The following is a 19,974-nucleotide window of genomic DNA, read 5'->3' on the forward strand; positions in this document are numbered from 1 at the left end:
GCCTGTAACTGAAGTAAGTGCCCTTGACTGGAATTGAACCCAGGACCCTCCAGATGACTCTCTATCCACTGAGCCAAACTGGCTAGGACTCAAAACTCATTTCACACCATATATATATTGTAAGTGACTTCAAAATCTTTCTGAAAGACTATGGGATATAAGTACATCTATACTAAAAATAAAATGAAATCCCTTCCCTCAATGCTAAGCTTAGCAGCAATTTCCTCATGAAGTCTTTTTAACTCTCCATCTGTCTGAAACATTTGCCTGGTCCTTTGTACTCCTGTGACTCTCTGTTGGCATTGTCTTAATGGCATCCCAATGCATGGCCCTGTGTTTTGGCTATGCATGTATGCATCCAGCTCTTCTGACTTCATTGGAAGCATCAAAAGAGTCATCCTTAATTCCCCTTCATACCTCACATAGTGTCTTACATAATGTGGTTTCTAATGAGAAATCCAGTCATTTGAATCTTTGCTCCACAATATGTAAGGCATCACTTTTCTCAGGCTGCTTTCAAGATTTTTTCTTTGTCTTTAGTGTTCAGTCATTTGATTTTGATGAGTCTTGGCATGAATTTCCTTGAGCTTATTTTGTTTTAGTTTCTCTGAGCTTCATGAATATGTTGGTTTATGTTTTGTCCACCTCACCGGCACCGAGAGTATATCTAAGCAAGTATGACTCTTGTTCTACTTCTGTTAAAAACAAGTCTTGCTGTATAATGCACACTGTTCTGAACTGTGCTTCACTCTCCTTTGGATATCCTGTCATATGAATTTATAAAGTCTCTCATTTTTTATCCATAGAATAAAACCCTGCAGAGGTTTATTTCTGTGGATGTGCCACTGCTTATTTAGTCACCTTTTATATAGTTTATTGATTTCAGAGAAGAAGGGACAGGGAGAAGGAGAGAGAAACATCAATGATGAGAGAGAATCAGTGGTCAGCCCCTCATGCACACTCCACATGGGAGACTGAGCTCACAACCCGGGCATGTGCCCTGACCAGGAAATGAACCATGACCTCCTGGTTCACAGATCGATGCTCAACCACTGAGCCACATAGGCTGGGCCAGTCCTTTTTCAAAATTTTCATTGTATTTTCTAGTTGTAAAATATTTAATTGGTTCCATTTTTAAATCCCCTATTTCTCAGCCAATAGTCTCTATCTTTTCTTTCAAGAGGGTCTGCCATTACTTATTGGAGCTTGGTTATCATTGCTGTTGTAAAATCCTTGTCTGATAATTTCAACACTTGTATCATCTCAGGGGTCACATCATTGGCTATCTTTCCTCTTAGGAGTATTTGAGATTTTCCTGTCAGCACATGCTAAAACATTTTAGATTATATCCCGAATATATTAAATATCACATTTAATCTGGGTGCTTTTTAATTCTTGTAGGGAATGTTGATTTATTCTTGTTGTTGTTCTTTCAGTAGGTAATTGACCCAGTTGGGTTCAGATCACAAATTCTGATTTGCTTCCTGTGAGTTGTGGTTCTGATATCAGTTCAGTTTTCAAAGTCTTTGCAATGTTTGTCAGATTTATCTTACATATACACGATCCATAGACCTGTCTGGAACCTGGGTTGTGGGCTACCCCTAATTCAGTTCTCTAAATTTTTAGTATGCTTCTCAAGGTCAAATCTATGCATATCAGACTCAGAGATATACTGAGGAGATCATATACAACTTTAGAGATAGCTTTCTTATGTCTCCCTTCACTCCAGAATCTCCTGGAAGTATTTTTGTGTGTATTTTGTTGTTGTTGTTGTTTGTTTATTTGTTTGCCTCCAAAGGCTTTCATATTGCTCTGTTGGTTAGAAATCTAAGGCCTTAGTTTCCCTGTACTTCCTGATATAGCACCTGCCTCCAGAGCCATCTAGAAAGCGGATAGAAAAAGAAAAATTATCAGGCATTCACCCATGCTTTTGGGACCATAGTTGCACTGATCAGAGAGAAAGGCTTTCCTTCATTGTAGTTGGAAGAACCTACTACTAAGGAATTCCTGGGGACTCCGGTGGGAGAGATTGGTAGGCTAAATAGAACAAGATATTTTCCCACTCTCTCTGACCTTTGGGGCTATAATTTTCTACCCCTTGAAACAGAAAGACCAGGCTTTTTGTAGAACTCTCTGTACTTGGTGTGCAGTTCCAGGTTTGGGGCTGCATTTAAGTCAGGCTAGGAAATACGAGATGGGAGAAACCTATGAAATGCATCACTGGTTCAGTGGTACTTCTTGCACTGGTTTTCTTCCCCAGTCTGCCTGCATCTCTTTTCAGCATCCTCTAGTAGCTGCTCCATGTTCAGGGTTTGTGGTTGCTTTCAGTGTGAAGGACCAGGTGGAGTGCTCTTACTTCTTTTTAACCAGAACTGAAAACATCACCACTCTCCTTAGTTTTGTTGTGTGTGGCTATTTTGAGATCTGCCTGAATTGTCCCCATTGAGTTGGCATATTATTAGCCAGAATTGCTTATCTGCCAACTTCGAGACTTCACTGTATAGTCCGCATTTTCATATCTCTTACAAAAATCCTATATAATAGACCTGGCCGGTTTGGCTCAGTGGATAGAGCGTCAGCCTGAGGACTGAAGGTTACCAGGTTTGATTCCGGTCAAGGGCATCTACCTTGGTTGCAGGCACATCCCCAGTGGGAGGTGTGCAGGAAGCAGCTGATTGATGTTCCTCTCTCATCGATGTTTTTAACTCTCTAACCCTCTCCCTTCCTCTCTGTAAAAAAATCAATAAAATATATTTTTAGAAACCCTATATAATAAAAGGGTAATGTGCAAATTGACCCTAAGGGTGGAACAACCGGAATGATAGGTTGCTATGATGCAAACTGACCACCAGGGGGCAGATGCTCAATGCAAGAGCTGCCCCCGGGCGGTAAGTGCGCTCCCACAGGGGGAGCTCCACTCAGCCACAAGCCAGGCTGACAGCTGCAAGCGTAGCAGTGGTGGCGGGAGCCTAACCCACCTGCTCAGCAGCACTAAGGATGTCTGGCTAATGGCTTAGGCCGACTCCCCACAGTCAGACATCCCCCGAGGGATCCGGGGCTGCCAGAGGGATGTCTGACTGCCAGCTTAGGCCTGATCCCCTAGGGAGCCGGCCTAAGCCAGCAGGTGGCCATCCTCTGAGGGGTCCCAGACTGAGAGGGGATGCAGGTGGGGCTGAGGGACCCTCCCTACCCGAGTGCACAAATTTTCGTGCACTGGGCCTCGAGTACTAAATAAGTCTTAGAAATGTCCTAAACCAGTAGTTGGCAAACTGAGGCCCCTTGAGAGTGGCTCTGTGTACGAGCATGCATGTACAGTGCAACTGAAACTTCATGGCCACACTCAAGGGGCCAAAGAGCCGCATGTGGCTCATGAGTCACAGTTTGCCGACCACTGCCCCAAACCTTGAATCTTACATCTTATACATTTTGAGATAACTTCTTTAAATTTTTTCCCCATTCTTGTGTCCTTCATTTAAGCAGTTGAGCCAACATTTACCTTTTTGTTTGAATGAAAATAATTAACCAAAAAGGCATAGTTTTTCTGCTCACCTATGAGGATAATGTTAAGTTTCAGATATTTCTCTAGACCGGTAATGACACAGATGACTACATAAGTTTGTTTTTTGGATTACTTTGTCTATAGGCAAACATATTTTAAGACTTTGCAAGTGAGTTACATAATCATAGGGGAGGCTTTTAGACTGTGGCAGTGACTTTAAATGAATGTCCAGGGTCATTAGGCAAAGAAGTTATAAGACTTTAACTGTTCCTAACTTGTTTTTCTACTCCCAAACATGCCATCTCTCCATTAAGCTTGTTTTCTTACAGATAAAAGTTCAGAGGGCAAAATACAATGACTGAAGCTTTCTGTGATGCACAGTATTAAGTACAGGAGCAAAAATGTAAAACAAGTTGCCAGGCCAATGAGACCTCTTTGGCACTTTAGCAGATCTAACCAGAGCACACCCAGTATAGGGCACTTACAGTTGAGAATCAAAACAAACTGAGATTGTTTTAATGCCCCTTTCAACACACTTCTAGAGTTAACTACCATGAAAATCCTTTCTACTCAGGTATATCATTTAAATGAACATTTCACATAATATTGTGTTAGAAACTGCAAAGGTGTCAGATGGATTTTTTTTCATAGTATATTTGTTTATTTCTCTCTTGATTACTAAAGATAGGAGACAATTTTAAAGGGAAATTGTGAAGGGAACTATGTTTCCTGACAAGAAGCTACCAAAACCTAAACATAAATAGTACATGGGAAGATTTATGGGGAGAATAGGGGGAATTTGAGAAGTAAGAAAATAGTTGGAATTTGCTTATCTATATGATAGGTGGGCTTTCTATACTTATTACCTAAATTAACTGATCACAGACCGGGGAATTGAAAACAGATTAGAAATTATACAGCCTTACAACTGTTTAATAAATCTCAACCAATTTATTAAAACTTCCATATATCAGCTTTTTGTGAAATAGTCAACATTTTTAGCACTTTCGTAAACATTCAATAAAGTCTGAAGTTAAAATATTTTTCACTCCATAAAAGCCATGTTTTATGGCATTTTCATAAAGAGAGAGAGGAAAAACAGCTTAGGAAAATTACTATGCAAAGGAAATAGCAGTGCTGTGAAAGTTACCTGCAGGTTTATCTATCTCTTGAATTTCCCAAGATCCTTTCATTAAATCGATTACCTTTAAATAGTATGAAATAATATTGAATACACTTGGCTGATTTCCTGGAAATTGGTCTTGTTTTGAAAGTTTGATGCGAATATTATTTTCTCGTTAGAAGTTTCACAGCTATTTTAACTTGGCACTTGCTACCTTTGTAGACATACCATTTTCAAGTAATCTTAAGCTGTACCAATGTTCCAGCAAAGGAACATTTGTATTTTTAGTGATGAAAGACAGAGTAACCAAAAAATTATCAGTTGGAAAATGCTTTGTGTAGATAATAAATATTTCCCTGATGTGCGTAGAAATTGCATTTTGCCTACTATTTAAATAAAGGATAAGGATACATCTTAAGGAAGGAAATACCATCATTTGTTATTCAATGTGTCTTATCTTGATATTTGAGGAATAGAAAATTAACAGTCTTTTGCCATCTTGACACATATTTGAATAAGCAGACTGCTGTTCTGATGGGTATATTTTTTAAAGTGTGAGTGGTAGTGAGACTCCAAAAGCAATTAAATAAAACATAAACTAAAAGCATCCTTTTACCTAAGACTTTATTGGTAAATGCTGTGCATAAATTTGCATTTCTAAAGCCATCATTTTTTTTTCAAAGACTGGCACTTTAGTGTTTAGTTGGACGTTATTTTGTGTGTTCCCCAGTTACTTATGCATTAATTAGTTTTGTTTACCTGTGCATAATTTTTCCTAATTTCACAACAGTTGTTGTTTTGTAATTGACAATGCAATTTACTGCCTGTGTGCTTTCTGGACCCCAAACAAGTATGTTAAGGTATAAAGCACCAATCTCTTTCATTTCAGACTGTTAAAAAAGGGATTGGTTGTGACTAATTTCCAATTAATTTGCACTGGTTGTGGGGAACAAAACAATTGCACCTACTAATTAAAATTTAAAATATTCCGAAGTGTCATCTTTAGGTGTCTGTGGAATATATAATTTCCATTTTGGTTCATTGCTGGATCTGTAACACCCGTGAGCTTGACAGCTCTATTAATTTAAAGGCTCAGTAATACCTATTAGTACAAAACATGAAAAAAAAATACCATTAATCATTTATTTTAATTCTGCAGGTCTGTCATTTTCTCAGTATGTTTTAAAATTATGATGACACCATAATGTGCACAAATCGACCTGGATGATGGGGAAACGGATCACACTACTTAGGAAAAACACTGAAGTACATTATTAGAGCTTAATTAATGCCAAACTGATTAAGTTTGATTGCATTTTGCACACAAAAAATGTTTTTAAAATCTTTTTAACATACTATATTGAAAAGAGTTAATCCAAACTTGTTACGTTTGCAGATAGACTTACCTTTGTACCATTCTTTTCTTTAATACATTCTAATTAAATACTGCAAATTCAATCTAAATTGTTCTTTTATCCATTTTGAAAATCAAAAGAATTTAGTCATTAGTTTTAATTTAGAAAAGTTTGTCTCATGTCAGCTAAAATATATAATAGTGTGTCTCAATTCGTTGATAGGAGCTCCTAACCCAAACTGAACACAATGTCCAAAAATACAAAAGGGCAAAAATTGAAATGAAAAGTATACCAAGTATGTAATATTTTATGCATTTATATTGATTTGATCCAGGACTGTCACACAGTCTAAATGTGGTAAAATTGTATGCACTTAACAGAATTGTGTCATTAGCTTTCAAAAAGAGCAATTTAAAAAATACTTATACCTAGTTCAAGAGGAATATATTGCTCTAGAATGGGTGGTCTCCCAGGCTATGGGCACCGTCAGACTAATAGCAGCAGGTTTGATGTCTTTTCTTCCAGACCAGTTAGAAGTCTCTCTCCGGGATGAAAACTATAGAATCACAAGACCTGAGCCCTACTTTCTTCCCACATTTGCTTGTGGTCAGACTTTATCTAGTTTGTCATTTCATCTGATTTTGTGGAGTAAAATGAGAAACTATGGCCAACACATTCTAAGCTTTTCCTCAAAGAGCAACAACCTGAGTTGTTGAAAGTTGTAAAGAATAAGCGTTCTTATCCACCAGCAGAGAACGGGGTTCCGTGTTTTCATAGAGAGATTCCCAGTGTGAGTTACCAACTTCAAATAAAAATTTGAATTAAAAAAAACTATTAATAAAAAAAAAACACTGAATAGAATTTAGTCATTCGTTGTTTTTATTTCCAGAACATCCAGAACATATTTGCACATATTTCATTTGAGGAGACAAAAAGTTTGAAGAATTTTACATATCACATTGTTTTATCCATATGATAGTCCCATGGAGTGAACAAAATAGGTATCATTTGACGTGATTTTCAAGTCCATAGGTTAAAATTAGAATAGAATACAACTGCGTTATCCAAGTTTAGTCAAGAATGCCAGATTCATTTTGTCATTCCTTCAACAAATACTTACTGAATTCCTGCTCGACAAAGGTGCTGACATTATGCCTTACAGTGCTAGATGGAAACAAAGCAAAAACAGACATGCCCTCTGAACTCGGTGAAGATAGACATTCCCCAGAGTCACACAAATATAAAATCCCAGTAATGATATAAGTTCTGTGAACATATGTTCATGGTACTGAAACACTGTGGCACTGTGGTAATATGGTGCTGTGGTATCATGAAAGGGTGTAATACAGGAATTTGACCACCTCAAAGGAAGCCTAAGAAGACTTTCAAAGGAGCTCAAAACAGACCTGAGAACCCAAGGGAGGGAAGACTGTCCTATGCAAAGGGAACAGCATGAGGAGGGGAGGGGCATGGTGTGCACAAGGACCTGAAAGCTGATGTGATGGATATGGACCAGAAGGACAGGTGGTGTGGGGTAAGGCAGTGATTTAGTGGGTATCAGAGCTGCAGGGCCTGGAAGCTTACGGAAGGATTTTTAGCTTTAGTTTAAGAGGCATATGGGACTAAAGAGAGTTTTGCATGATCAGATTTGCATGATGATAAGATCATTCCTGGTGGGGAATGGATTCAACCATTTAGGAGACTCCTTTTTTTCTTTTAGAACCCATCACTTCTACTATTTAATATATTTTTAAAATGTATTTCCACTGAATGATCACTTTAATGAGTAAATACAGTGCACAGTCAATGATTTGATGTGAAGTAGATTACATTTCCCTAGCTGGCAAGAATGATCTTAAATTCAAATGAGTTGAAGGTTTAGGATTTTTGTAAATTTGTTGAGGCTGGAGAACGGTAGTAGTAGAAAGACAAAAAAAAATAAAAATAAAAAAAATAAACAAGAGATACGGAAAATATTTGAAGGATAAAATTGCTAGATTGTTTATGTGAGGTAAGGAGAAGGTGTCAAGAATGATCCAGATTTCTGACTTGAACAATTGAATAAGTGATGGAACAATTCTTTGGAAGAGGAGAATCTGGATAATATGTAGGTTATTTTTTTCTCCGTTCTAATTTAACCCAACTAAATTATGTTCCCTGATCAATGGCCTAGGCATATTGTTACGAAAGTCAATCATTCCTACACTCTGTGCTAGCAATTTTTTATGGATAGCATGTAAAATGTTTACTGGATTACCATTAAATACTTTAACATTGATAGAATATCTTTCAGATCAGTGATACGCTGTTCCAAACAGCCCAGGGTATAGCTGAGTCTAGCAATTGGCTCATTAAGGAACTTCCTTTTCATAATATGTCAGTATGTGCTTATTGGTCTCCATTGCTTTTAAAAACCCATTCTTTCTGTGAGTTAATAAATGTCGCATATGGGTCTATTTTCTACTCTTTTATTTGGGTAGAGGTGGAACCAGGCCTGTGGCTGGAATGCTACCAGGTGCTTCTGGCCTCCTCAGAGAGAAGGCAGATGGCCGTAATAAGCCATCTCCCAATGTCACCCAAGGAATCCTGAAAGCCTGGTTGTCTCAGCTAGGAGAGGGGTGAGCAAAATGTGCTCTCCACTGGACTAAACATAATTCCACTAAAAATAGTAGGTAACATGCATAGTCTCATTTGGTGCTTGCAGTCGTCCTGTAAAGTAGGTGCATTGTTATCTTCCTTTAGTAAATAGAGAGTGAGGCTCAAAAATGCGATCTACTTTGTCCAATGGCCAAGCTGGCACTCAAACCATTGCTTCATCTCTCAAGTTCATGATCTTAACCCCATAAAGCAAAAGATGTCTGTGATGTTATTCAGTAAGAAAAGTAGACTTGCAAGTAGTAAATATTGTGACTATTCTCCAGTTATAGTCAAGGATGAGAATTTCTTTGTGGTATTTTGGGTTTGTTTTTGTGTGTGTATGTGTTGGGTTTTTTTTGTTTGTTTGTTTGTTGTTGTTTGTGTGTGTGTGTGTGTGTGTGTGTGTGTATGTGTGTGTGTTTGTTTGTTTTGATTTTTGGGAAGGCCCTAGGAAAAGAAAAACAATGACTGGGTTAAGGTTGTGGGTTAAATTTTTCTGCAGAGACATGGGCATTATAAAAAAGTAGTTTTTAAAAAATGTTGACCTTCCCTGGCAACCAACTGACAACATAAAATATTTTGGAAGGGAGAACCAAATTTTTATCTTTAAAGAGATTTCAGATCTAGGTATGAATACTAGTATTTCCCCTGCAATGTGGCCAAATAGCCCTTCACTTTTAGGGACAAGTTTCTCTTTTCTCATTACGATTCATATTTAAAATTCCTGCGAATTTCATCAGCGAAGTAAACCTCTCAAACCCATATTTTAAAGATTTATTGTAAATTCTTCTCAATGATTTCTCTGGATTTGATGTTAGATCAAAGTCTATAACATTAAACTTGGAAATTACTATCATCTCAGAAAATAATGGCTGGAATCATAAAGAAGCTGGCTCCGAAGTTTTCGAAAATTGTTATGTTTCATTGCTTTGCTTTTTGGCAGTTATGGACCTGAAAAATTTAGCATGCTCTTTATTCCCACTGTCATATGGCTCAGCTACATGCATGAATTCAAAATGGTTTCCATTATTGGAAGGAGATAATCTTATTCCAGAATCAAGCTAGGTAACCGTTAATGTTCCAGGTAATTGCTAAATTAAGCTCTCCCACGGATATTTTATAGCATTTATTTTGCTCTGAAAACCCCATTCATTTTTAAGGTAGTTGAATAAATCCGGTGATAATGAACTCTTAAAGAGAGATGAAGCAAGGGAAAAAATATTGGCTAGATTCAGGGAGAATATTTAAAAAGAAAAATGCTACCTGCTGAGGTGCTTTCTAAGAACTACAATATTCTTAAGCCCACCCTGGTGCAAAACAATAAAGAGATTATGCATTTAAGCCAAATTTGATCAGTTGATGCATTCATTATCAAAACTGGAAAAGCTAGTATATATTCCAATTCAGAATTTTCACCAAATGAATTCTGAATGGTGGCACTCAGCATAGCAAATGAGATTACTTGCACTTTCACCCATTTTTTAACTACTGACCTACTAGGTTGTAATTTTAAATTAAAATGTATTGCTTCCACCATATGCCTAATAATTTTAGATGTAATTTTCAGTATTTGACTGTAATTACATCAGGGATCAGCAAGTTATGTTCTTTGGGCCAAATCTGAACACCTGCCTGTTTGTCTATAACCAAAGAGTTAAGAATTTATTTTTACATTTTAAGTGGCTGAAAATGTCAAAATAAGAATGCTAAAATTCAAATTTTAGATGCCATCCATAGTTGAACTAGAGCACAGCCACTCCCAGTCACTTATATATAGTCTGTGGATACTTCCTGGCACAGTGGCCAAAGCTCAGTAGATACAGAGACCCTCTAGCCCAGAAAGCCCAAATATCTACCATTTAGCCCTTTACAGAAAATGCTTGGCAACCTCTGAATTACATGAGCAGCTACTTAACCATCCTGTAATATATGTCTCTCAGATATAATGATTCCTATATTTAGAAATGGTGTAAGAAATTCAGTAACGTAATCACTTTTATGCAACACATTGTGGCAAATTGAGGCACATCTAGCTCGTACACATGCAATTTGATGGTTTCCACCTCATTAATAGAAGAGGCATACCACAGTGAGGACTGATTTGCAAGGTCTATATGCTGGTGCTTCCTTCTAGCTTTTCTCCCACCTCTTGGGCTCCTGGTGCTTCTATTCCTTCACAGGACATCATTCCCGCTTCCCCCTAAAATGTCTGTTTCCTCAGTTTCATAGTCTGACCTCTGAGAGGTGGATTTGCCACGCTGCCCGGTAGTCTCTTCTCAGTGGATCTCATTATAAGCTCATCTCACACCTAAACCTGCCTCCAGACTTGCTCTCCCTTCTGAACGAACACCAGACCGAGACTGAACAGCTCCTTCACCAGCACCGAGTCACTCTCAACACTGCATTCACCACCTTCCTGGCTCCTACCCCTGCCCAAAATGCATCTCTTTCTAGTAAGATTACTAACACACACATCACAAATAAAGCTGAAAGCATGTAAAGCATACTAGAACTGTTTCCTTTTCCCATACTCCACAGAGCCCATCAACTAGGACCATGTCCTGTAAATTATGCCTCCCTGGGAACTCTCCACTCTGCCACCGCCATAACTGAAGTCCACTGCAGGCTTTTCTGGGTTTTATTAACTTTCCATCTGCTCTCCTGCCTCTGGCATGGCACCCGGCCCCTAATCTATGCTTCCGGAGTGATGTTGCTAAAAATCGGGTTTAATTCTGCCCTGTCCTTCCACCGTGATCTGGATGTCATGCTTTGTGCTCCCATTGCACCCTGGGAAAATCCCTGTAGCACATTGTAGCGTTCATTGCACATGTTATCGCCATTGGTCCAAACTGTCTTCCAAAGTGGCTGTGTGTGTCCTTTGGCATTTCGACCAGCAGTGTGTGGGACCGTTGCTCTACAGCCTCACCAGCCTTTGGTGTTGCCAGTGTGGCCCTGAGGTTTTTGAATCTCTTTCTTAGCTCACTCATTTGTTTTGCTGGAGAACACCCTCAGACGTGTTTTAAAGGGCATAGAAAAGGTACACTCTCTAGATCCTTTTCTGACTGAAATGCCTTCATTGTACCCTTGCATCTAATCAATACACTGCCTAAGTATAGAAGTCTGGGATAAAATTAACTTTGCCTCTGGGGTTTGAAGGTGTTTCTCCATATTCTGTTAGCTCTAATGTTTTTGAGAAGCCTGGTGCCATGCTGATTTTTATTTTTCTCTAAATGACCTGTTTTTCCTTTCCGAGGGCATTTAGAATCTTTTTTGTATCCTCGTGCTTTGAAATTTCACAGTAATGTGTGATTTGAGCTGGGCCAGACAGAAGTTTGATTGGCAGAAAAGAGGGGGACTGTTCTCCAGGGCAATAACTGGCACAGAGGGGGAAAACAAGGAGATCTGAGTCAGCTCTCAGGCCTCTTCTAGAACTTACCAACTTGTGTTGTGTAATAGCAGGTTACAGAACCTGTGTACATTCTGTCTTATATTGAAAATTAACGATGTTGACACCTACCTCCCAGAGTTGTTTAACGAATAAATTTAGATGAAATAAAAATTTAAAAATGGGGAAATTATTCTTTTGGAAGCTGGTAGAACTCCCTGAAGAGAGAATAGCTCCGCCCTCTATTTTGATCTTATCAGAATGCTTTGCTAGGCCCTTAGGTAGGTAGAGGTGGTCTCTAGGGACTGGAAATTGAGCTGTGTCTTTCCCTCTGATAACCTCAGGGAGAGACATTCTGCCCTTAACAATAAAGGGTGATGGGAATATTCAATGCTGGGAAACAGGGGGCTAGGAAAGGGAATACCAGTGATTAACCAGGGAACTTCTATGCATACATGCATAGCCCGTGGACACAGACAATAGTGTGGTGAAGGCTTGGAAGGGGTGGGTGCAAGGTAGAGGGGGTCAATGAGGGAAAAAAACACCCAAACAAAGAAGACATCTGTAATACTTTCAGCAATAAAGATAAATTTTTTAAAAAGAAAATGAGGTGAGCCAAACCTGCCTGGAGTATGAATCAGGGAAGGCCCACTTCTCTTCCCTCGATTTTATTTGAGCTAAAGAAGGTCTGGAGATCACCTAAATGCCTAATGGGAATAGACACTGTCTGGTGCCAGACATAAATCCTCTCTTCAATCTATTTTATGAAATAATACTTCAATTCTACACTCTGATAAAAATACTTTTATGGGATACACTTTTGCTGAGGGCCACTCAAAGAAATGGCTGAAACAGGTAGCATCTGGATAACATGTATAAAACACTAGTAGCATAATGGTCAGCCCACAGTCAGAGCCAAAGCTTGTTACTTTTTATTCACATTATTATTATTAACATTATAATTATGAGGTGGAACTATAAAAGTATGCAACCCTGACAATGTCATAGAAACAGGAAAACTGCTTCTTGATCTGGTTTATACTTGTACGCCTTTATTTCACATTGACTAATTATAAAACTGAAATCAAATGTTTGCATGTTTACAGTTTTTGATGTGCTCATCTTAATTAGACATAAGAAGATGGGATTAGAACGAGTCGTGGGACAGAAGTGACTCTCTTCTGCCGCTGTAGCTTCCCAAGGGAGTGGGTGACATGTAGAAACGGAGAGTTGTTCGATATGAGGACACCATTCTGTTACTGACAATATTCGCCTGGGCTCTTTTCAGCAATGCTTTTCTACCCCCACGCAGCCACTCAGCTTCTAGGCGCCCCATCACCGTTGCTTATGTTTGCCTGCAGTTCTCTCTCATTTGTCATCTCAGATCCTCTTCCAAACTCAATAATCAAAATCAAGCTGCAAAATGCCTTGCTCATAGCTGGTGCCCAGTAAATAGCTGATGTATTGAGGAACAACTAAGAAGTAACTACCTGAATCTTAAAAGAAGGCAGTGCTCAAAGGTAGCCTGATGATCGGTTCAGGTCTTCAGATTGCTGAAACAATACATTCTGAAGTCTTTGGAATCTGCTCCTTACCCGTTGCTTTTCTAGTAGATAGCACATTCTCAAAAACAAACAAACAAAAAAAAAACAACAACAAAAAAAACAAACAAACAAGCAAGAGTATGGAAAGTATGGAATATATACAAAACAGGTATCTGAGTCATTCTTCCAGCCTGCTGAGGCTCCCTTAACCAGGTTTACCCTCAACCTGAAGCTACACGTAAGTCCCTACAGTTTTCTGAAGCCTACACCTGGACTTTCTGTGATTACCACAGCAACAGTTCACCTGGACTGGAATGATTGTCACCTTAATGGAGTGGTTTTTCCTTCTGCCCAAATAGAAAAGACATGTAATTTTACAATGCAATATCATATGCAAAGAGCCCGGATACATAATAGACTTTTCATGGATGCTTGTTTCCTCCATGTTACTCCCCTAAGTAACAACCAATTGTTTCTCATTTCCATAAATAACAGACATAAAAGGTGGAAATTTAATTTTTTACAGAAATAAAAAGAAAGGGTTGTGCACTTTGACCATAGGATTGATTCAACAACCAAGAGGACAGGTTATGGATAATTTTAAAAATAGGACTGGCGCTCTCCTGCTTAGAAACTAAAAACTAGAACTCCCTATTCATCAGTAACATGGACTAAGTGTCCCATTGTGTCAAGAGCACTGAATGAGATACCATGCTATTTTTGAAGGCAGAACACCCTATGATTCCTTTCAAAAGGATTGCCAATGTAAAGATAGCCATAATCAAACAAAATTCAAATACCTAAAAACCAAACAAAACCTTGCACACAATCATTTGTGGTATTTTGGCTATGCTTTGACTATGATGGTATATTTCTTCCATTGATAATAATGATCTTGTTTCCAACATGTCCTAATACCATTGTACCCTCCAAAGGATTTAGTACAGCAACTGTGAATCAGAAGGTATACCTTCTTACTTTAACTGCTAATGTTCTATTGGAAGTGAAGATTATTATACAAGTAATACGTGACAACTTCTTCCCAAGAAACATATATCACACATGACATTTTTATACTGTATAAAGCTAAGATTCAGAGGAGTTTAAAATCAGTAGCATGCCCAGCCAATGTCGCTCAGTGGTTGAGCATCGACCCATGAACCAAGAGGTCCCTGGTTCAATTCCCAATCAGGGCACATGCCCGGGTTGCGAGCTTGATCCCCAGTAGCGGGTGTGCAGGAGGCAGCCGATTGATGTTTCTCTCTATCACTGTTTCTATCTCTCTCTCCCTCTCCCTTCCTCTTGCTCAAAAAATATAAACAAACAAATGAAAACATTTTAAATAAAATAACATCAATAGCATATGGTAATCCAAAGCTGAATTATTAAGAGAAAATCTGATAGAGATCTCTTGGGACCTGCATTCTTATATTTTAACTATATGGTTATCAACTTCCCAGTTCATAAGATAAAAATAAAGTAAAATTGTATATCCAGAGAGTTAGGGGCTGGGTTAGCCTGGTGGCCTTTAACAGGTGCAATTTATTTTTACAGTGAAGAGCAGAACACTGAATCTTCCCAGAATAACCTGATTCCAACAGAGTTAAATAAAGTTGTTCATTTTTCCAGGGTTTTGACATATTTCTGTCTTTGGAGACTGTGAAGTAAATCTCTATTTCCCAAAAGCCCCTGTACTGATTTTAATGATCCTGTCCACATGACATACATTTTTTTTTTTCATCGCTATTAGTGAATGACAAGTGAAGGATATTCATTTTAACTTTAAAATGTCAGGTATGCACTTTAAGAGATATATTTTTGCAGCTTTTAATGAGGTGGTGTTTCTTTTTGAAAGAAATACTCATCTCTGATGTAGGTGCTGTGCAGGTGTGACAACTGATATTTAATAAGCGATGGCTCTTGTATTAGTCACAGTTCTCTAAAGAAAATGTCTCAGATTGCTTTTGAAAAACTCTTAGCATCACTAGCCCAAAGGCAAGATGTGACCTTTTTATTACATAATGATAATCATTTATTATCTCCCAATGTATCTTAGAGTCACAGACAAAATGCCACTTTGATAATTGCTTTCAATTAGCTTTGAGCATAGTGTATATTCACAAAATGTCTTCTCTAATTTAGACTTGAATTAGAGAAAATTGCAGACATAATCTACTTTAAGCTTGTCTCATTTAAGGTGATTCGTAGTTTTATATCAAAGAAATCAAAACGAGCAGCTTTAGAACAGTTCCTCAAAGTGTTTTAAGCAGGCTTTTCAATATTTGATTTTATTCTATTACCAATTAATTAACAAATTAGAAAAGTAGTTCATCATTCCTGACCTTTTATGCATGTTAGCTTGTGACTTTCAGTTCTAATGATTGTTTGGAAATTAAGCCTTGCAGTTCGTGTTGAAAGAGAGAAACAATCTGATTAGTAAGATAAATAAAGCTTGCCTTGATATCAAGTGCATCTTGATGTTTGGCTATAGTTGGGACTCCAAACACTATAATCATGCATCCTTTCCTGCCTTAAATAAATGATACATAACTAGTGGTTAATAAATTATACTAGTTAATCGTGTAACCTAAACAAGGGATTTGGGCTTATCATTCCAAGGGAGGTTAGAAGTAACATGATAATTAAAAGGAAATCTCAGTTAACTTTAATGTTTTGTTTTTACCTTGAGCATTGGAATATGGTTCGAATGCATAGCTTTATCTCTCTTAGAAATATTTTTTTTAAATAATAGAAACTCAGAAACTACATTTTTATACTTTTGGTGTTTTAACAATTCGTTTCAGATTCTCAGAAACTGAGAATACTATGATATCTGGAGATTACTCTCTTTCTTTCTTTCTTTTTTCCTAGATAAAAATTACACACAAGAACCAAGCCCCAATGCTGATGGGCCCTCCTCCAAAAACTGGGTTGTTCTGCTCCCTCGTCCAAAGAACAAGGAACCGAAGCAAGGAGTAATCCCTGTGTCGTTTCATTCTTAGAGATCTAATTATCATAATTGGGCCATGGAAAACTTATGCTGGAAATCTTTGAATCCTTTCAAGTCTCCTACTCATGCAAACTCATGGAATTGGTTTAATGGTTTCTGTTACTGAGTTCATGTAAAATTCATCTATTAGAAAATTCGTCTCAGTTTTATGGGCATCATTGCATGAAGAAAGCAGAAGTTTACGTGAAGTGATACTGCATATTTTTGTTGCATGCATTCCCATAGGTTTTTATGACTACCATCCATTCCTCCTCAAGTTCTGTTTCCTAATCTGTGATTAAAAAAACAACAACAACACACAAGTTTAAACATAAAAAAGGAAATATCACAGAAGCTGTGACTCCCAGTGTGATTTTAGTTATCAATAAGTACTGATCAGCAATGCTACCCTGATCAAAGTTGCAGATTGCTCTAGTTTTTCCCTTTTAGAATCAGTGTACCAATAGTCTTTGACCTATGACTTGAGAAGAAACTTTCCATTGAAGGATTTTATTAAATAGTGGTATATGATACCTGCTGTATCTATTTTTTTCTTTAACTTTTAATGCTTCTGAGTGGAATTTAAAATGTCAGGCATAACATTTTCTTGTGCTGAAAAGAGAAAGTGGCTTTTTATTTTGTTTTTAATATTGTTTTTTATTCCAGAAATAAGTGAAAACATGTTACTTGGCAGTAAAGTGTGGTAATATGACAAGCCTTATTCCTTTCTGCATGTGAATCTAGGAGATTATTCATAACCACATCAGTAACCAAATAGGTGTTTTAAACTATGTGCCTAACAAGCTGTGTTTCCCACCAAAGATTCACAAAGCGATGCCTGAGAGAAATGTTTTAATAATTCATTGTGGAGAAAATTTATGGTTCTTATGATTAATTTTGTGATGACTAAAACTGTGGAAGAGAGTGAATTACCCATTAATTATAATTAAAATTCTCACCGTTCAGAGACAGTGGGACAATACAACATAATCAAAGCTCAATATTATTAACTTAACAGAAGTTATATACAAAAAGCTGATTTCTTGCTTTTGTGGGTCCTGTGTAAGTATAAGTGTCTGTAATTTTTCATGGATCAGTTAAGTCCATTTGAGAAAGTATATGGTTGTATCAGTTTCTTTCTAATATAAATTGATACCTGTAATAATATTGAGCTCACTGAAGAAAAACATGCATGCAATTAGCCCCCTCACCTACTCCACACCCATCTCTATGACATTTTAAATGTGTGTTTGGAAATAACGGTCTAGATTGTTGTTTAATATACTCATGGCATTATTGGATTTTCTGAGTGTCTAAGGAAATTCTGGAATAGTACTTTCTTAGTGTTTCATTTAACCTATGATATAAAGTGAAATGCTATTCTGAGCAGCTCAGTGTTGTTCATTCATATTGACCTGCGTCTCATCTTTGCATGTGTTATGTTTTCAAACATGCCATAAGAAAAACAAGTGTTTGAAATGCATGATTTATTAGTTTCTCTCAACGCTCGGCATTAAAGTACTAATGATTTATCAGTTCTGTTTTTTTATTGATTCATTCATCTTTGCATAACAAATAGCATTTAGTGATTCTGTTGACCACAATCCTGTGCATGGATTTATGGATTTCAAGTAAAATTGCTATAATTTTCGTTCTTTGGTTTGAAAACTCATGTGAATGCTGTTGTATGAAATAGCTAGTCTCAAGCACTGTGTGGTGATGGAAGATTATGTATAAAACATATTCTTTTTTGTGTCCCAGGAACATTAGGTGGTAAATATCAATCAACAATAAGTTTAATTGCTTTGGAAATAAAAGCTTTTGAATAAAATTAATACATAATTTAGCATTCCCAGGAAAATTATTATTACAATTGCAAATGTAGCACAGAAATCCCTTTCGCTAGTACATATATTTTTAAATGGTATTTGGCAGAACAGTAAATTACACCAAAAGAAATTTCAAAACAGTAAAAAATGCATTACTGATACAATGTTACATAACACACACATTTTGTGTGTGGTATCTACGATTGCAGGTAATAAATATTTTCACATAAACTGAGAAAATTGTGTACAATGGTCAGGCAAGCTTTGTGTCAAATACGTATTCTGAAGCCACAAATTATTTTATGTTCAGTACAACATGCAATTATTTCCTGGCCACGTTTTAGAGTCTATAGTTTGAAGGCAGCAACACTTTGTGAATCATTCTTAACAATCTGTGCAGTGGAAAGCTGTTGAAAAGACAGTGGGGTGAGACAAATCAAACAACCGGCCCGTAAGACTTCAATAATTGAAATAATGGGTTGAGATTTACTTCAATGTAGCTACACAACTACAATTACTGTTACTAGTAGTTACATTTTCAGTCAATGGGAAGCACTGGTATCAATAATAGATATTCAAATAGCGATCAAATTTTACATTTCGAAACTCATTTTCTGAAGATACTCCTTTGCTTGCCCCTCAAGTACACTACTCCTGGGCGTTGGGAAGCAGTTTATAAAAGCCCACTTTGATGGTTTTAAAATATTCTTCCCATTTTTATGATAGCTTCAAGGGAAGAATGTTTACTTTAAAAAAATTTCTAAACAGAAAGTTCTATGGTATATTAAAATATTGAATAATGAATGTTAGCTTTACAAGATACAATTTTTTCTTGTGTGTGTGCGTGACTGTTTGAGTTGTTGGGTAGACATAGTGGTATAAAGTTTTAAGTGGATGAAGCTCTTAAGTAAACCCTGAGTTTATAAGGGTTGAAGGAAAAGGGAAAAAGAGATATGCACTTTGCGAAGCATTGTCATACAGTTAGCTGATAAACAGAGAAAGAGATTCCAAAATAAACCTGAATGGCCATGCTTCTAATGGGAATGAGGTCTCTATGTAGAGCCAGAAATTTTAAAGGATGTATTTTTCTACTTAGATATATATATATATATCATGTGTATTTGATTCAAAAAGTACATGGCAGCTTATTATGGAGGACAAAGATATATGGTAGGAAGAGAAAAAATAACATTTAAAAATTTTATTTTTTAAACAGCTTATCGTGAATATAACCAGAATAAAGCAAAAGGCTCAGATGTTTAGCGACCCCTACCATAGGCAGAAATTGAAATTCAATGAGAATTAATAAATCATGTTTGTGGTTCTGTATCTTGTTATTTTCCCCTTTATTTAGTAGGATGGGAAGCAATTGCAATTTTCAAGAAAGAATCTGTTTTTAATCTTGGACTATATTGTACTTGAATGAAACAAAACTTTTAAATGGCCCCATTCATTTTTTGTGTCAAAGTTAGTTCCGCTGCTTATTACTTAGAAAAAGAAAAATGTAATTTTCATGGTACAGATAGCCCCAAATACTTACTCAAATCCAGTACATATATTCTAAATTTAAAAAAAAATTGAGCCCTTATATATTGAAATGTAAAGTTTAAATA

The 19,974-nt window shown here is 37.0% G+C and overlaps 1 protein-coding gene across 4 annotated transcripts in view; it reads left to right on the top strand.

The window, feature by feature from the left end:
• DGKB (diacylglycerol kinase beta) overlaps nucleotides 1-19,519 on the top strand; it is a 533,513-nt gene extending 513,994 nt beyond the window's left edge. For all 4 annotated transcript variants that reach the window (XM_015558205.1, XM_015558206.1, XM_006779053.2 and 1 more), the window contains one exon: nucleotides 16,415-19,519. In XM_015558205.1, the coding sequence (XP_015413691.1) occupies nucleotides 16,415-16,522 (108 nt within the window). In that variant the 3' untranslated portion in view covers nucleotides 16,523-19,519. The remainder of the gene's footprint in view (nucleotides 1-16,414) is intronic.
• Nucleotides 19,520-19,974: the final 455 nt, after the last annotated feature.

The sequence above is a fragment of the Myotis davidii genome, unplaced genomic scaffold, assembly GCF_000327345.1.
Source record: "Myotis davidii unplaced genomic scaffold, ASM32734v1 scaffold168, whole genome shotgun sequence".
Taxonomy (NCBI): domain Eukaryota; kingdom Metazoa; phylum Chordata; class Mammalia; order Chiroptera; family Vespertilionidae; genus Myotis; species Myotis davidii.